General features: G+C 41.2%; 1 protein-coding gene across 2 annotated transcripts; it reads left to right on the forward strand.

Moving 5' to 3' along the window:
- The first annotated feature begins 2,838 nt into the window (after positions 1-2,838).
- LOC133168559 (uncharacterized) lies at positions 2,839-7,823 on the forward strand. Of its 2 annotated transcripts, none has more exons than XM_061300196.1 (2): positions 2,839-2,974; positions 3,079-7,823. In XM_061300196.1, the coding sequence occupies exon 2, from the start codon at positions 3,342-3,344 to the stop codon at positions 7,599-7,601; it is 4,260 nt and encodes a 1,419-aa protein (XP_061156180.1). In that variant the 5' UTR covers positions 2,839-2,974; positions 3,079-3,341; the 3' UTR covers positions 7,602-7,823. The 2 variants fall into 2 exon arrangements, with proteins under 2 accessions (XP_061156180.1, XP_061156179.1); XM_061300195.1 differs by having other exon boundaries at positions 2,887-2,974; positions 3,074-7,823.
- The last annotated feature ends 4,325 nt before the right edge of the window (positions 7,824-12,148 follow it).

Consider the following 12,148-nt stretch of genomic DNA (forward strand, 5'->3'; position numbering starts at 1 on the left):
CGCTCAGCTCGCCGAGAAAATGCGATTTAAGCAATAAAATTAAAAATGCTTATAAAACATAAACCAAACGTTGGAGGTGGTCATTTCTTCATGCGCAGTGATAAACTCGGCACTCTAAAGCACCCGAGAGCGTTTTTTTCGATGCCAACCTAACCAGAGTGACGGGAGCGGCACAATTCAGAAAAAGTGCTCAGCTCGCCGAGAAAATGCGATTTAAGCAATAAAATTAAAAATGCTTATTAAACATAAACCAAACGTTGGAGGTGGTCATTTCTTCATGCGCAGTGATAAACTCGGCACTCTAAAGCACCCGAGAGCGTTTTTTTCGATGCCAACCTAACCAGAGTGACGGGAGCGGCACAATTCAGAAAAAGTGCTCAGCTCGCCGAGAAAATACGATTTAAGCAATAAAATTAAAAATGTTTATTAAACATAAACCAAACGTTGGAGGTGGTCATTTCTTCATGCGCAGTGATAAACTCGGCACTCTAAAGCACCCGAGAGCGTTTTTTTCGATGCCAACCTAACCAGAGTGACGGGAGCGGCACAATTCAGAAAAAGTGCTCAGCTCGCCGAGAAAATGCAATTTAAGCAATAAAACTAAAAATGCTTATAAAACATAAACCAAACGTTGGAGGTGGTCATTTCTTCATGCGCAGTGAATAACTCGGCACTCTAAAGCACCCGAGAGCGTTTTTTTCGATGCCAACCTAACCAGAGTGACGGGAGCGGCACAATTCAGAAAAAGTGCTCAGCTCGCCGAGAAAATGCGATTTAAGCAATAAAATTAAAAATGCTTATAAAACATAAACCAAACGTTGGAGGTGGTCATTTCTTCATGCGCAGTGATAAACTCGGCACTCTAAAGCACCCGAGAGCGTTTTTTTCTATGCCAACCTAACCAGAGTGACGGGAGCGGCACAATTCAGAAAAAGCGCTCAGCTCGCCGAGAAAATGCGATTTAAGCAATAAAATTAAAAATGCTTATAAAACATAAACCAAACGTTGGAGGTGGTCATTTCTTCATGCGCAGTGATAAACTCGGCACTCTAAAGCACCCGAGAGCGTTTTTGTCGATGCCAACCTAACCAGAGTGACGGGAGCGGCACAATTCAGAAAAAGTGCTCAGCTCGCCGAGAAAATGCGATTTAAGCAATAAAATTAAAAATGCTTATAAAACATAAACCAAACGTTGGAGGTGGTCATTTCTTCATGCGCAGTGATAAACTCGGCACTCTAAAGCACCCGAGAGCGTTTTTTTCGATGCCAACCTAACCAGAGTGACGGGAGCGGCACAATTCAGAAAAAGTGCTCAGCTCGCCGAGAAAATGCGATTTAAGCAATAAAACTAAAAATGCTTATAAAACATAAACCAAACGTTGGAGGTGGTAATTTCTTCATGCGCAGTGAATAACTCGGCACTCTAAAGCACCCGAGAGCGTTTTTTTCGATGCCAACCAAACCAGAGTGACGGGAGCGGCACAATTCAGAAAAAGTGCTCAGCTCGCCGAGAAAATGCGATTTAAGCAATAAAATTAAAAATGCTTATAAAACATAAACCAAACGTTGGAGGTGGTCATTTCTTCATGCGCAGTGATAAACTCGGCACTCTAAAGCACCCGAGAGCGTTTTTTTCGATGCCAACCTAACCAGAGTGACGGGAGCGGCACAATTCAGAAAAAGTGCTCAGCTCGCCGAGAAAATGCGATTTAAGCAATAAAATTAAAAATGCTTATAAAACATAAACCAAACGTTGGAGGTGGTCATTTCTTCATGCGCAGTGAATAACTCGGCACTCTAAAGCACCCGAGAGCGTTTTTTTCGATGCCAACCTAACCAGAGTGACGGGAGCGGCACAATTCAGAAAAAGTGCTCAGCTCGCCGAGAAAATGCGATTTAAGCAATAAAATTAAAAATGCTTATAAAACATAACACACAAATTAAGTATGCACTTATCCATTGGTTTCAATGTTATGCAAATGAGGGGTGCAGTGTCACTAAGATAACACTAGATGGCGACATTTGGACATGATTTTATTGTTATGCAAATGAAGTGCAGGTACCACGAAGGGAGGGGCTGTAAGTGTCAAGGGGGAAGAGGGTGCAGGTGTTTTAGGGGGAGGGGCTGCAGTGTCACTAAGATAACACTAGATGGCGACATTCGCACAGGAAAAAAATTGACAGGAAAAAAATTGAGATGGAGAGGTGTAGTGTTGGGGGATGTCTATAGGTGTTTTTTAGAGAGGAGGGTGGACTTAATGTTAGTGTATTTAAGGTGGGGCTATTGATTGTTTTTTGAGAAGACACGCCAGCAGATGAGCTCTGAACGGAGAAGTTGGAGAGCGTCCAAAGTTAGAGAGCGTCAAAAAGTTGTTTCGAGATGGTTAAAGGTAAGCCATGTTATTAATTATACTGTTATAATAATAATAATAATAATACACTGAGGTTATCATATAAACATGATGTAATGTGTATGTAATGTCATGCAGATATAACTGTGTTTGCTGACGTGCACGCAGTATTTGACGACGACTTTAGCGGAGTTTATTTAACACAATCAGACTACGGTAAGGCAACTGTTCATTTACGTTAGTTAATAAAATGCTATTAGTTGGTGATTTTTTTTTGTTTTTTATGTGTGTAACAGATCTCGTGGCGGCTGCTACTAGGCTAAAAAATCCACTGATACAGACTGGTTTGGAGGCAGAACCATCAGAGCAGCGTGATTTCGGTCAAATCATACACCTTTCCGGTCGACAGGAGGTTGTCACGAGCTCTACACGTCATTTTGAAGCAACGAAAACAGCAGAGTTATCAGAGCTACGTGATAGCAATCAAATCACGCACCCCTCCGGCCAGCAGACGGCTGTCACGAGCATAGAGACGGAAGAGGGAGCATCCACAGACATAGAATTGGCGGACGCTTTATCTGCTTACGAAGACCTTCCTCAAGAATCAATAAAAAAAGTCAGAGGTATTTCTTATTTTTATTCTTTTCATTCTATGTCATCATTTAAATGTTTTTTTTGACGGTATTATAACGATTTAACTGTTTTTTAATATCTACTTCTAGTTAAGCGTTGTGGAACGGGACTGCTTCAAAGAGCGAGAAAGAGCAGACGCGCAGCCTTCTACTCAACTACTAAGGAGCCTGAATCGACAAACGAGAGCCATCACCATAAGACAAGGCGTGCTATAAAGTGCAGTGGTAACTGTGTTTACAAAAAACGGCTACAAGAATGTTTTAAGGTAATACGTATTTTGACAGATTTAGCTCAATCAAGATAGGTCTGATTTTTTTTGTGTTGTTTATATTGTAATTTCTATCAAAAAGAAATACAATGGATCAGGCTAACCTTACGTCAGCAGAGTCGGATTTCTTAACAAACATTGACGAATTAGATTTACAGCTACTTTGTGATACACCTGAGCTAGATTTGTCAAACATTAACAATGATTTGCCGTCAACCACTGCTTCTACAAGCCAAATACCAGATTTGGTCAACATTGTAAACAATGCCATGCAGGAAGGGAGAGACACAGACAGTCCTGATATTCAGGCCCACTTACAAGCTGTCGTAAACGAGCTAAACAGTCAAAACTGGAATGATGGTAGCCAAAGTCCTACACTAATACCGTCACAACTGCTAAACATGATAGCAGAATTAAACAACCAAGCTAACGGTAACAGCGGGCGCAACAGTCCAGATATTCCTGCTCAACTGTTACACATGATCCAAAATCTAAATACGCAGCCTCTGATTGACCGAATGACCGTTAACCCTATAGATCATGAGATAGATGCTTCTGTAATAACTGGTAACATGCCACCATCATTTCAGCCTAACAACTGCTCTGTTATAATCGATCACGAAATAGATGTTATTGACAACAACGCACCAGCGTTTCAAGACATAGCCCACCAATCTAACAACAATGCTTCTGTAATAACTAATCAGCGCGGCGGCTCTGTTGTAGTAAATAGACCGCATTTCAATAATATTGAGATAAGGCGGCATTTGAATATACCATCACAAGCAAACAGCAATGATTTTGCAACCTTTTACCTACAGATTGAGGATAGAATAGATGAAGTCTTGCGAGAGGTTGATATGCAAACACAGAGAGGTGACGTGATTCAAATCGAGTTAGTAGCTGGAAATGATAGGGCTCACGTTTACTCGCAAAAAAGCGACATAAACACTATCCGTGATAATGTATCAGATCTGCTTGAACGTCTAGCTCAATCAAATGTAGAGCTTCTAGCTGATGAGAATTTAGAGCTTATTGTCGAAATAGTCAAACCGATCCGTGGTGGAATGCGTCGTCGACTGATGAACACTACCAACAAAGAGATTTTGACGCGTAAAAAACGACATCTGTACATACCTCGTAATAAGGACAACAATCTATGCTTTGCTCTTTCACTAACCTATCTGCTAAATGACACGCTAACATCAAAACAAGCCGTAAGACAAGCCAGACTTTTGCATCAGAGTGTGGGTTTAGATTGTCAAACACCTGTGAGTTTGGGGGATGTACATAAATTTGAAAAAGTTCTCAGACGGAAAATAACTGTCATGTATCGAAAAGAAGACAGCCGCCCCATGACTTTCTTCGACACACATTACCCTAAAACAGACGAAGACACTTTATTTGTTTTGCACCTCGAGAATCATTACTACGGTGTGAAAACGATAGAGGCATTCGTGGGGTATGCATATTTTTGCAGATATTGTTACAGAGGGCATGAAAATTGGCAACGCCATCAATGTGAGGGACACTGTAACATTTGTCTCGATCCTCGTTGTAAACAACGACGATTTAAACATGTTATCTGCCCTGATTGTAACAAATCTTGTCGTAATGAAGAATGCTTTGCCAAACATAAAGAGTTTCGAGCGACGAATCGTGTGAGCAACTGCACCACATACAAAAAATGCTTGCAATGCGGGCTCCAATATTATGTGAAAGCTGATGGTACTGGTGCTAAACATCGGTGCCCCGTGAAAAGATGCGCCGTGTGTAGTGAGATCTTAAACCAAAATGACAATGTCTTACTAAACCCTCACCTGTGTTACATGCAGCCCATCAAGCCTCAACCGCCTTGCAAAAATGTAGTCTACTATGATTTTGAAACTTATGTAGATGCAGATGGTTTACACAACCCCTTTCTTATCTGTTGTAAATCAAATAGACTGACGAAACAGTGGTTTGGGACAGACTGTGTTGACAAATTCCTCACATTTTTTCGAAACCCCCGGTTTAAACAAACGACATTTGTTGCACATAATGCGAGAGGTTTTGATTCCTACATCTTGATAAAGAGAATGCTTGAATTAGGTATCAAACTTGACATTCTGATGCAAGGGAGTAAGGTTCTATCATTCGTCGATTTAGACACAAAATCTCGTTATATCGACTCATTGTCATTCTTAACGATGCCGCTAAGTGCGATGCCTAAGGCCCTGGGGCTTGAAGACAAATCAAAGGGTTGTTTCCCACATAAATTTAGCTCTTTAGAACATTTGAACTACGTAGGATGTCACCCTGAGCCTACATACTACAATGTCGAACAAATGTCACCCTCGCAACGTGCAAAGTTTGATGAATGGTATGTCAAACAAGCTAACGATGTGTTTGATTTTGCGAAACAGGCGCTAACCTACTGTGAGAATGATGTTGATTTGCTAATGCAAGGATGTGAGAAATTCAGGAGCGAGTATTTTGAGGCTACAAGAACAGACCCTTTCAACGCCGTCACAATAGCCTCGGCTTGCATGAAAGTTTTTCGCACTAATTTCCTAACTCCTGAAACACTAGCTATTACACCTTCAGACAACTACATGCGACAGTACAAAGCTTTCTCACACGATTCTATTCAATACTTGCAATGGGTCATGCATAGTCAAAATATCCACATTAGACACGCGTTGAACGGGGGAGAAGTTAAGATCGATAACTACACTATAGACGGGTATTCTGAAATTGGGGGAGTGAAAATAGTTTTTGAGTATTTTGGTTGTTATCACCATGGCTGCCCAGAATGCTACAACCTCTCTAATATATGTCCAACAACAAAACGTCCCTTTCAGGAAAGGTTTGACAACACCCAAAAGAAAATTCAGGAACTGCAGCTTAAACAAGATGTGCACCTTGTAATTATGTGGGAGCACGAATGGTTGCAAATGAAAAAATCGAACACAGAGGTTAAGGAATTCCTGAAAAAAGCCAAATTTCCTACACCTCTCAAACCAAGGCAGGCTCTTTTCGGAGGTCGAACAAACACGTTTGTTTTAAGATACACGGCAGAAGCTGACGAGAAGGTGTTGTACGTCGATGTCACATCATTATATCCTTTCATTAATAGTACAGGCATCTACCCTATTGGTCATCCAACGATTATCCACGGTGATTTTAAAGACCCAAGACTGTATTTCGGCTTCATAAGCGCTACCGTCAATCCACCTCGTGGTTTGTATTTTCCTGTTTTACCTTTCAAAACAGCTAAAGGTAAACTTGTCTTCACACTGTGTCGTACATGCGCTGAGCATAACAACCAGCAGACAGCTTGTACGCATAATGATGAGCAGAGATCGTTAACAGGTGTTTGGACAACTCCTGAATTTGTTAAGGCACTTGATCTTGGCTACACTGTTGCTGATATTACAGAAGTATGGCATTACACAAGAGCGAGCGACACAATTTTCCGTGATTACATGCGAACATTTCTAAAAGGTAAACAGGAATCTTCAGGCTATCCAGCGCATGCGGTCAATCAAGCTGATAGAGAAAATTACATACAGAGCTACGCGATTCATCAGGGTATCCAACTGGACCCTTCCAAAATTGCTGTAAATCATGGGAAACGTCAGGTTTCGAAACTTTGTCTAAACAATCTATGGGGAAAACTAGCCCAGCGTGAGAACATGACAAACACAAAAATTGTGACAAAATCTGAGGAGTTTTTTGATCTTCTGTTTTCCGGTTTGTACGATGTGAAATTTTTCCACTTTATCAGCGAAAAGCTTTCGGTTGTACAATATTGTTTCAACGTAAACAATGAGATACCAGCCTCAAAAACATCAAACGTGGCGGCTGCATGTTTCACAACCGCTTATGCACGTCTAAAAATGTACAACTATCTAGAAATTTTACAGACGCGCGTTCTTTACACTGACACAGACAGTCTCGTGTACACGGCCAAACCTGGCGAAACTGTCCTCCCGCTAGGGGATTATCTGGGCGATTTGACAGATGAGCTTTCGAACGACAGCATTTCAGAATTTGTCTCAGCAGGGCCTAAAACATACGCTTACAAGACAAGGGCAACAAACCGCACCGTCATGAAGGTAAAGGGTATCACACAGACTCACGAAAGCGGTCAGAGCATCAATCTTGACAGCATGCTCGATTTGGTTCAGGGGTACATCGACACAGCAGGTGCAGTCTCAGACGTGCTTTACGCACCCCAACATGGCATTGTTCGCAATAAGAGAGGGTTTCATCTCAGAAACACATCATTTTCCAAACGGCTTCGTGTAGTCTACGACAAAAGAAGATTGCTCAATCAAGGCCGCACTGAACCATTTGGTTATTGAAAATGGCTTTTAACCAGATTGAATTTGACCCTAGATTAGAACTCCCTTTCTCATCGTTAATAGCGGGGCCTTCAGGTTGTGGCAAGACGTTTTTTGTTAAAAATGTTATAGGAAATCTTGAACATGTTATGAGAAAAAAACCTGATAATATTGTCTGGGTTTATACTTCATATCAACCAATGTACGATGAGCTCAAAAACATGAATAAAGACATCGTTTTTATCAAGGGGCTGCCTGAATCTTTTGATGACGAGAAGCTGTTCCCGCCGCAGCAGCACCACCTACTGGTTCTGGACGACATCATCTTCCAAGCTTCGGATAATCAGGAAGTGGTTCGAATATTCACGCAATATAGACATCATAAAAATTTAAGCGTTATAATGCTAACACAGAATGTATTCCATCAAGGGAAATTCAGTCGTACTATCAGTTTAAACAGTAATTATCTGATTCTGTTCAAAAATCCCCGTGATAAAATGCAAGTGAATGTTTTGGCGAATCAAATCTGCCCCAGCAACCGGAAGTTCTTCTTGGAATCTTTTGAGGATGCAACAAAAGAGCCGCATGGGTATTTACTGATTGATCTGACACCTTCATGCCCAGAACAATATAGACTACGTACAGGTGTACTACCTAGCCAGTGGCCTGTAGTTTATATCCCCAAACAATAAAACGATGACAAAGCTTTTAAAAACAAATGCGTTGTTACTCAAGTCTCTGTTTACATCGAAGCCGGCCAAACGTAAACATTTACTCCTCAAAAGTCCTGCTAGTTTAGTGAAGGCATTGTGCGAGATTGCTCTGAATCTTTTAAAAGGACATCTACCCTTAAAATCAAAACTTTATAAAAAACTAAAAAAGCAGAAGAAAAATATCCGCTTTCTAGCTGATAAAAAAAATACTCTGAAAAAGAAAAGAGCTGTGTTAGTTCAGAAAGGTGGTTTCATATTGCCTTTATTAGCGGCATTCGCACCTGTTCTGGGGAGCGTTATTACTGGTTTTATGAACAAATAATAAAATGAGTTTGAAAACGGCGCAGAAAATGTTCCTGATCTCCCCTTACCAGCTCGAGAGGCTCAATAAGCCAGCCCCTACTATTCGGGACACCGCCGAGTATTCTCTGGATGAGGAGATGAAACAGGTTTTGGATAATAAAATTTAAATCAATATGAAAAGATCAAAATTTATCAATCCCTGATGCAGCGTTATATGGGTTTGATCAAACAAAGAGATTCTGAGCAGATTCCTGTTACGATTCGTAATGAAGAGAGGGTTGTTGAAGAGGGAGGGAAAGCGCCCCCAAAAGTGACAGATGAAGATTGGGCTGATATTTTGGACACCATGGGGCCGCGTTATCGTCGCAGCGCCTCCTATGTGCTAAAGAAATTATCGGCCGAAGATGTAAGATGGACGCCGCTAAGCGAATTTATTTTTAGAGGGAAAACTGTCAAGGGCTCACACATGAGCGATTTGATAAAACATTTAATTGTAGCCGGTAAGAAACTAGCCGCTCAACCGGCTGGCTGGACAGAATTTCTGCGTACATTAGCACAGCTAAACCTGCCTGAATCAAGCATTTCCAACCCCTCTGCTCGTGCTGATTTCAAACGCTTGAAATACGCTAGGGATGAAGATGATGATGTTTCTCACGCAAAACATGTAAGCGTAAAAGAGAGAAAAAGGAAAAACAGATCACCGGTAGTAAAGTGGGTTAGTTATTAAAATGTTAGATACGCTAATGCTGTTACTGGAAAAAAACAAATGACTCTGTAACTCTCTTTAACAATGTTTATTGAATAAAAGAGATTTTATAAAACATTAACACGGTTTCAGACAATGACATTCTTTAAATTTGTGTAATGAACATGATATTTGCCCGCCACACAGCCGATCCGGTCTTCGACATTTCTTGACAAAATCGATAACCATCGAGTCATTATCCAGAGGGTCGGGATGATAATGCTTCATGACGTCATTGTAGGTCAGCCCCCAACCCCGTTGCGACAAGTAGTACACACAATGTTGACCACAGGTGTCATTCAATTCATGTTGGAGTTGTCCGTTATGGTATTCCAAACGATTAGAATACTTTTTTAGAAATCTGTATATACTTGATGGGTAATAAGGACTGTCTGGTGGCAGACCAAAAGGATCAAAGAATGTGGCCGAACCATCAGATTCTAAAGTCAAAGCGAGCCAATGTTCGCCTGGCATGTGGCGTGGGTGGGTGTTAACAATATAATATCTGGGGGGCTTGTCTTTGACGTCAGCTAGCTCGTCTGACGCGTAAACCCCACCAAACAACGCCCTTTGCATCCGGGTCATAATCAAATCCAATTCGCGACCGTTCATATTTTTTAATAATAGTCCATCAACACTTCCCTTTTGGCATTAATCTCAATAAGGGAATCATAAACTGCGTAAATAATAAGCGTGGCTGTATGTGGGAGAGGCACACGAAATCGCAAATCTAATCTTAAAACACCATTATTCACGGGCGATAAAGCCCCAGAATCATCTGCTTGACTTAAATTAAAGACAAAAAGTGAATAGCCTTGACTAAAATCTTGTTGATCGATACAGAGAATCTTTTAAATCTTTTAAAAAACGCCCCGTAGCTGTGTATAGATTATGAAATTCACGTGTATATAATCCAGCGTCGAAATTAGGTTGAAAAGCTTTAGCCGGTATTTGGCGACCTTCATGGCTAAGGGCCAGATACTCAATGTTGTGATGTAAAAAATTAAACGGGTTTAAATCTCTTCGTCCCATAAAACTGTTATGATTCACCATAGCTAGTACAATTTGTTTAGGAATATGGCCGAGGAAGAGGTTATCTTGGTGACAAATCCGTGAGTTTTGAGGGATAGAAAAGGTCTTTATATTGACTCTACTGAGAGGGTACAACGCGTTACCTTTATGTAAAGCTGCTTCATGCCCTATTGAAACAGCTGGTGAAACTGATACTTTTTTCACATACAGTGAAGCGCCTAATATCTTCAGACACGAATCGCTGTCTAGAGCGCTCATGAGGCAAAAATCATCAGGAGCTCTAGTTAACTTTAGGCGTAGATCCACATTATTCAATAGATGACGCTCGGAAAAGAAAATGTCACCGTGTAGCGGTCCTGTAACATGAAACTCGCGTGAGCCCCCCATCAGCTGAGCACGACGAACCAGCCCCTCGTTGGCTGCAGGACCTTCAAATATAATAGAGTCCATACGACCTCTAGTGTCTTTTGCGAACATCCCTGCTGTGAATTGGGATTCCAAAGAATCGTTTGAAAAGTTTAACAATAACTCAATGATGGATCTATATGCATGCGTTGCACTAGATTGTGATATTAATCTCCCGCCCAGTGAGATATCTAATTGACTAAAAATTGTGTTTATAGGGAAATTCACAATGCCGACTTGCTCTTGCGGTGGTAAATTGCTCCCATCTCTACGTGTTATTTTTAAACGCAAGTGTAGTAGTGTATCAGATAAATCTAAATATTTCGAGCCATCCCCGGGTATAAAAAATTCAATTGGCCCCTGGTCCACAATGGCCGATAACGGTAAGAATTCTACATAGGAGCTGTCTTCGATGGATAGTTGTGTTAAAGGACATGAAAACAAATCGAGACTTGACAAAACACATTCTTGCGATTTAAAATGTAGAAGGGCCATTTTAAGAGAAGATATCTGCCCTCTGTCTCCTTCGCCTTTTCTTAGCTGATCTGAGATCGGCAGAGCGTTTTTTTCTTTTAATAGTCTTTTTTCTCCGCCCACCAGGTTGCAACCCCCGGCGTGATAAAACTGCAAGTCCGGAACCTTCTTGAGTGGTCGCCGTTTTGCGGTGAATTCTCTCTATGACACGTCCAGCGACATCCGTTGCTATGCTTTTAGCAGCAGTCTGAAGATGTGGCTTAGCCAAGTTAAAGCCGCTTTTGAACATAGGCATGACAAAGCGAAACAGTTTAGCAAAAACTGAACCTAGGCCACGCCCATATTGGACTGGGGCTCCTTGGAAACCTTGAATTGATCCTCCCACTTGCGTTTCGTAATAATCGACAAATCGATACAAATCGGGGTGTGTGGTTGATGACACCATTGTTTTTATTATCTTGATCTAAAATGCAAAATGAGGATAACTTTCCCGTATTCAAAGCTGACAGGTGTGTTTTGATCTGTTCGAAGACTAACTGAAATGGTCTCGATATGAGATCTGCACACGTTTAAATAGTACACAGGATTAAAGCTCTTATTTATAACGTCCTCAAAGTTTCCTTCGATGGGGAGAGCTCGCAGCATCGGCGCGTAAGCGTCACCGACGGTCTGATGTTGAACAATGTCTGTGTAAACAAATAGAAAATATAAACCGGCTTTTTTATCAGCCGGATGTTGTCCATAGACGCCTTCCGGTTTGAGCTGGAGCCAATGTTCCGGATTCATTCCAACGATATACGCTAGGGGGCCCTTAAACATAATTTTTGAATTTTCTTCGCCTGCAAACAAATATCTTCGTATATGGTGATCAAACTGAATAGCAACCTTTTTCATAC

The sequence above is a fragment of the Syngnathus typhle genome, linkage group LG15, assembly GCF_033458585.1.
Source record: "Syngnathus typhle isolate RoL2023-S1 ecotype Sweden linkage group LG15, RoL_Styp_1.0, whole genome shotgun sequence".
NCBI classification, from domain to species: Eukaryota; Metazoa; Chordata; class Actinopteri; order Syngnathiformes; family Syngnathidae; genus Syngnathus; species Syngnathus typhle.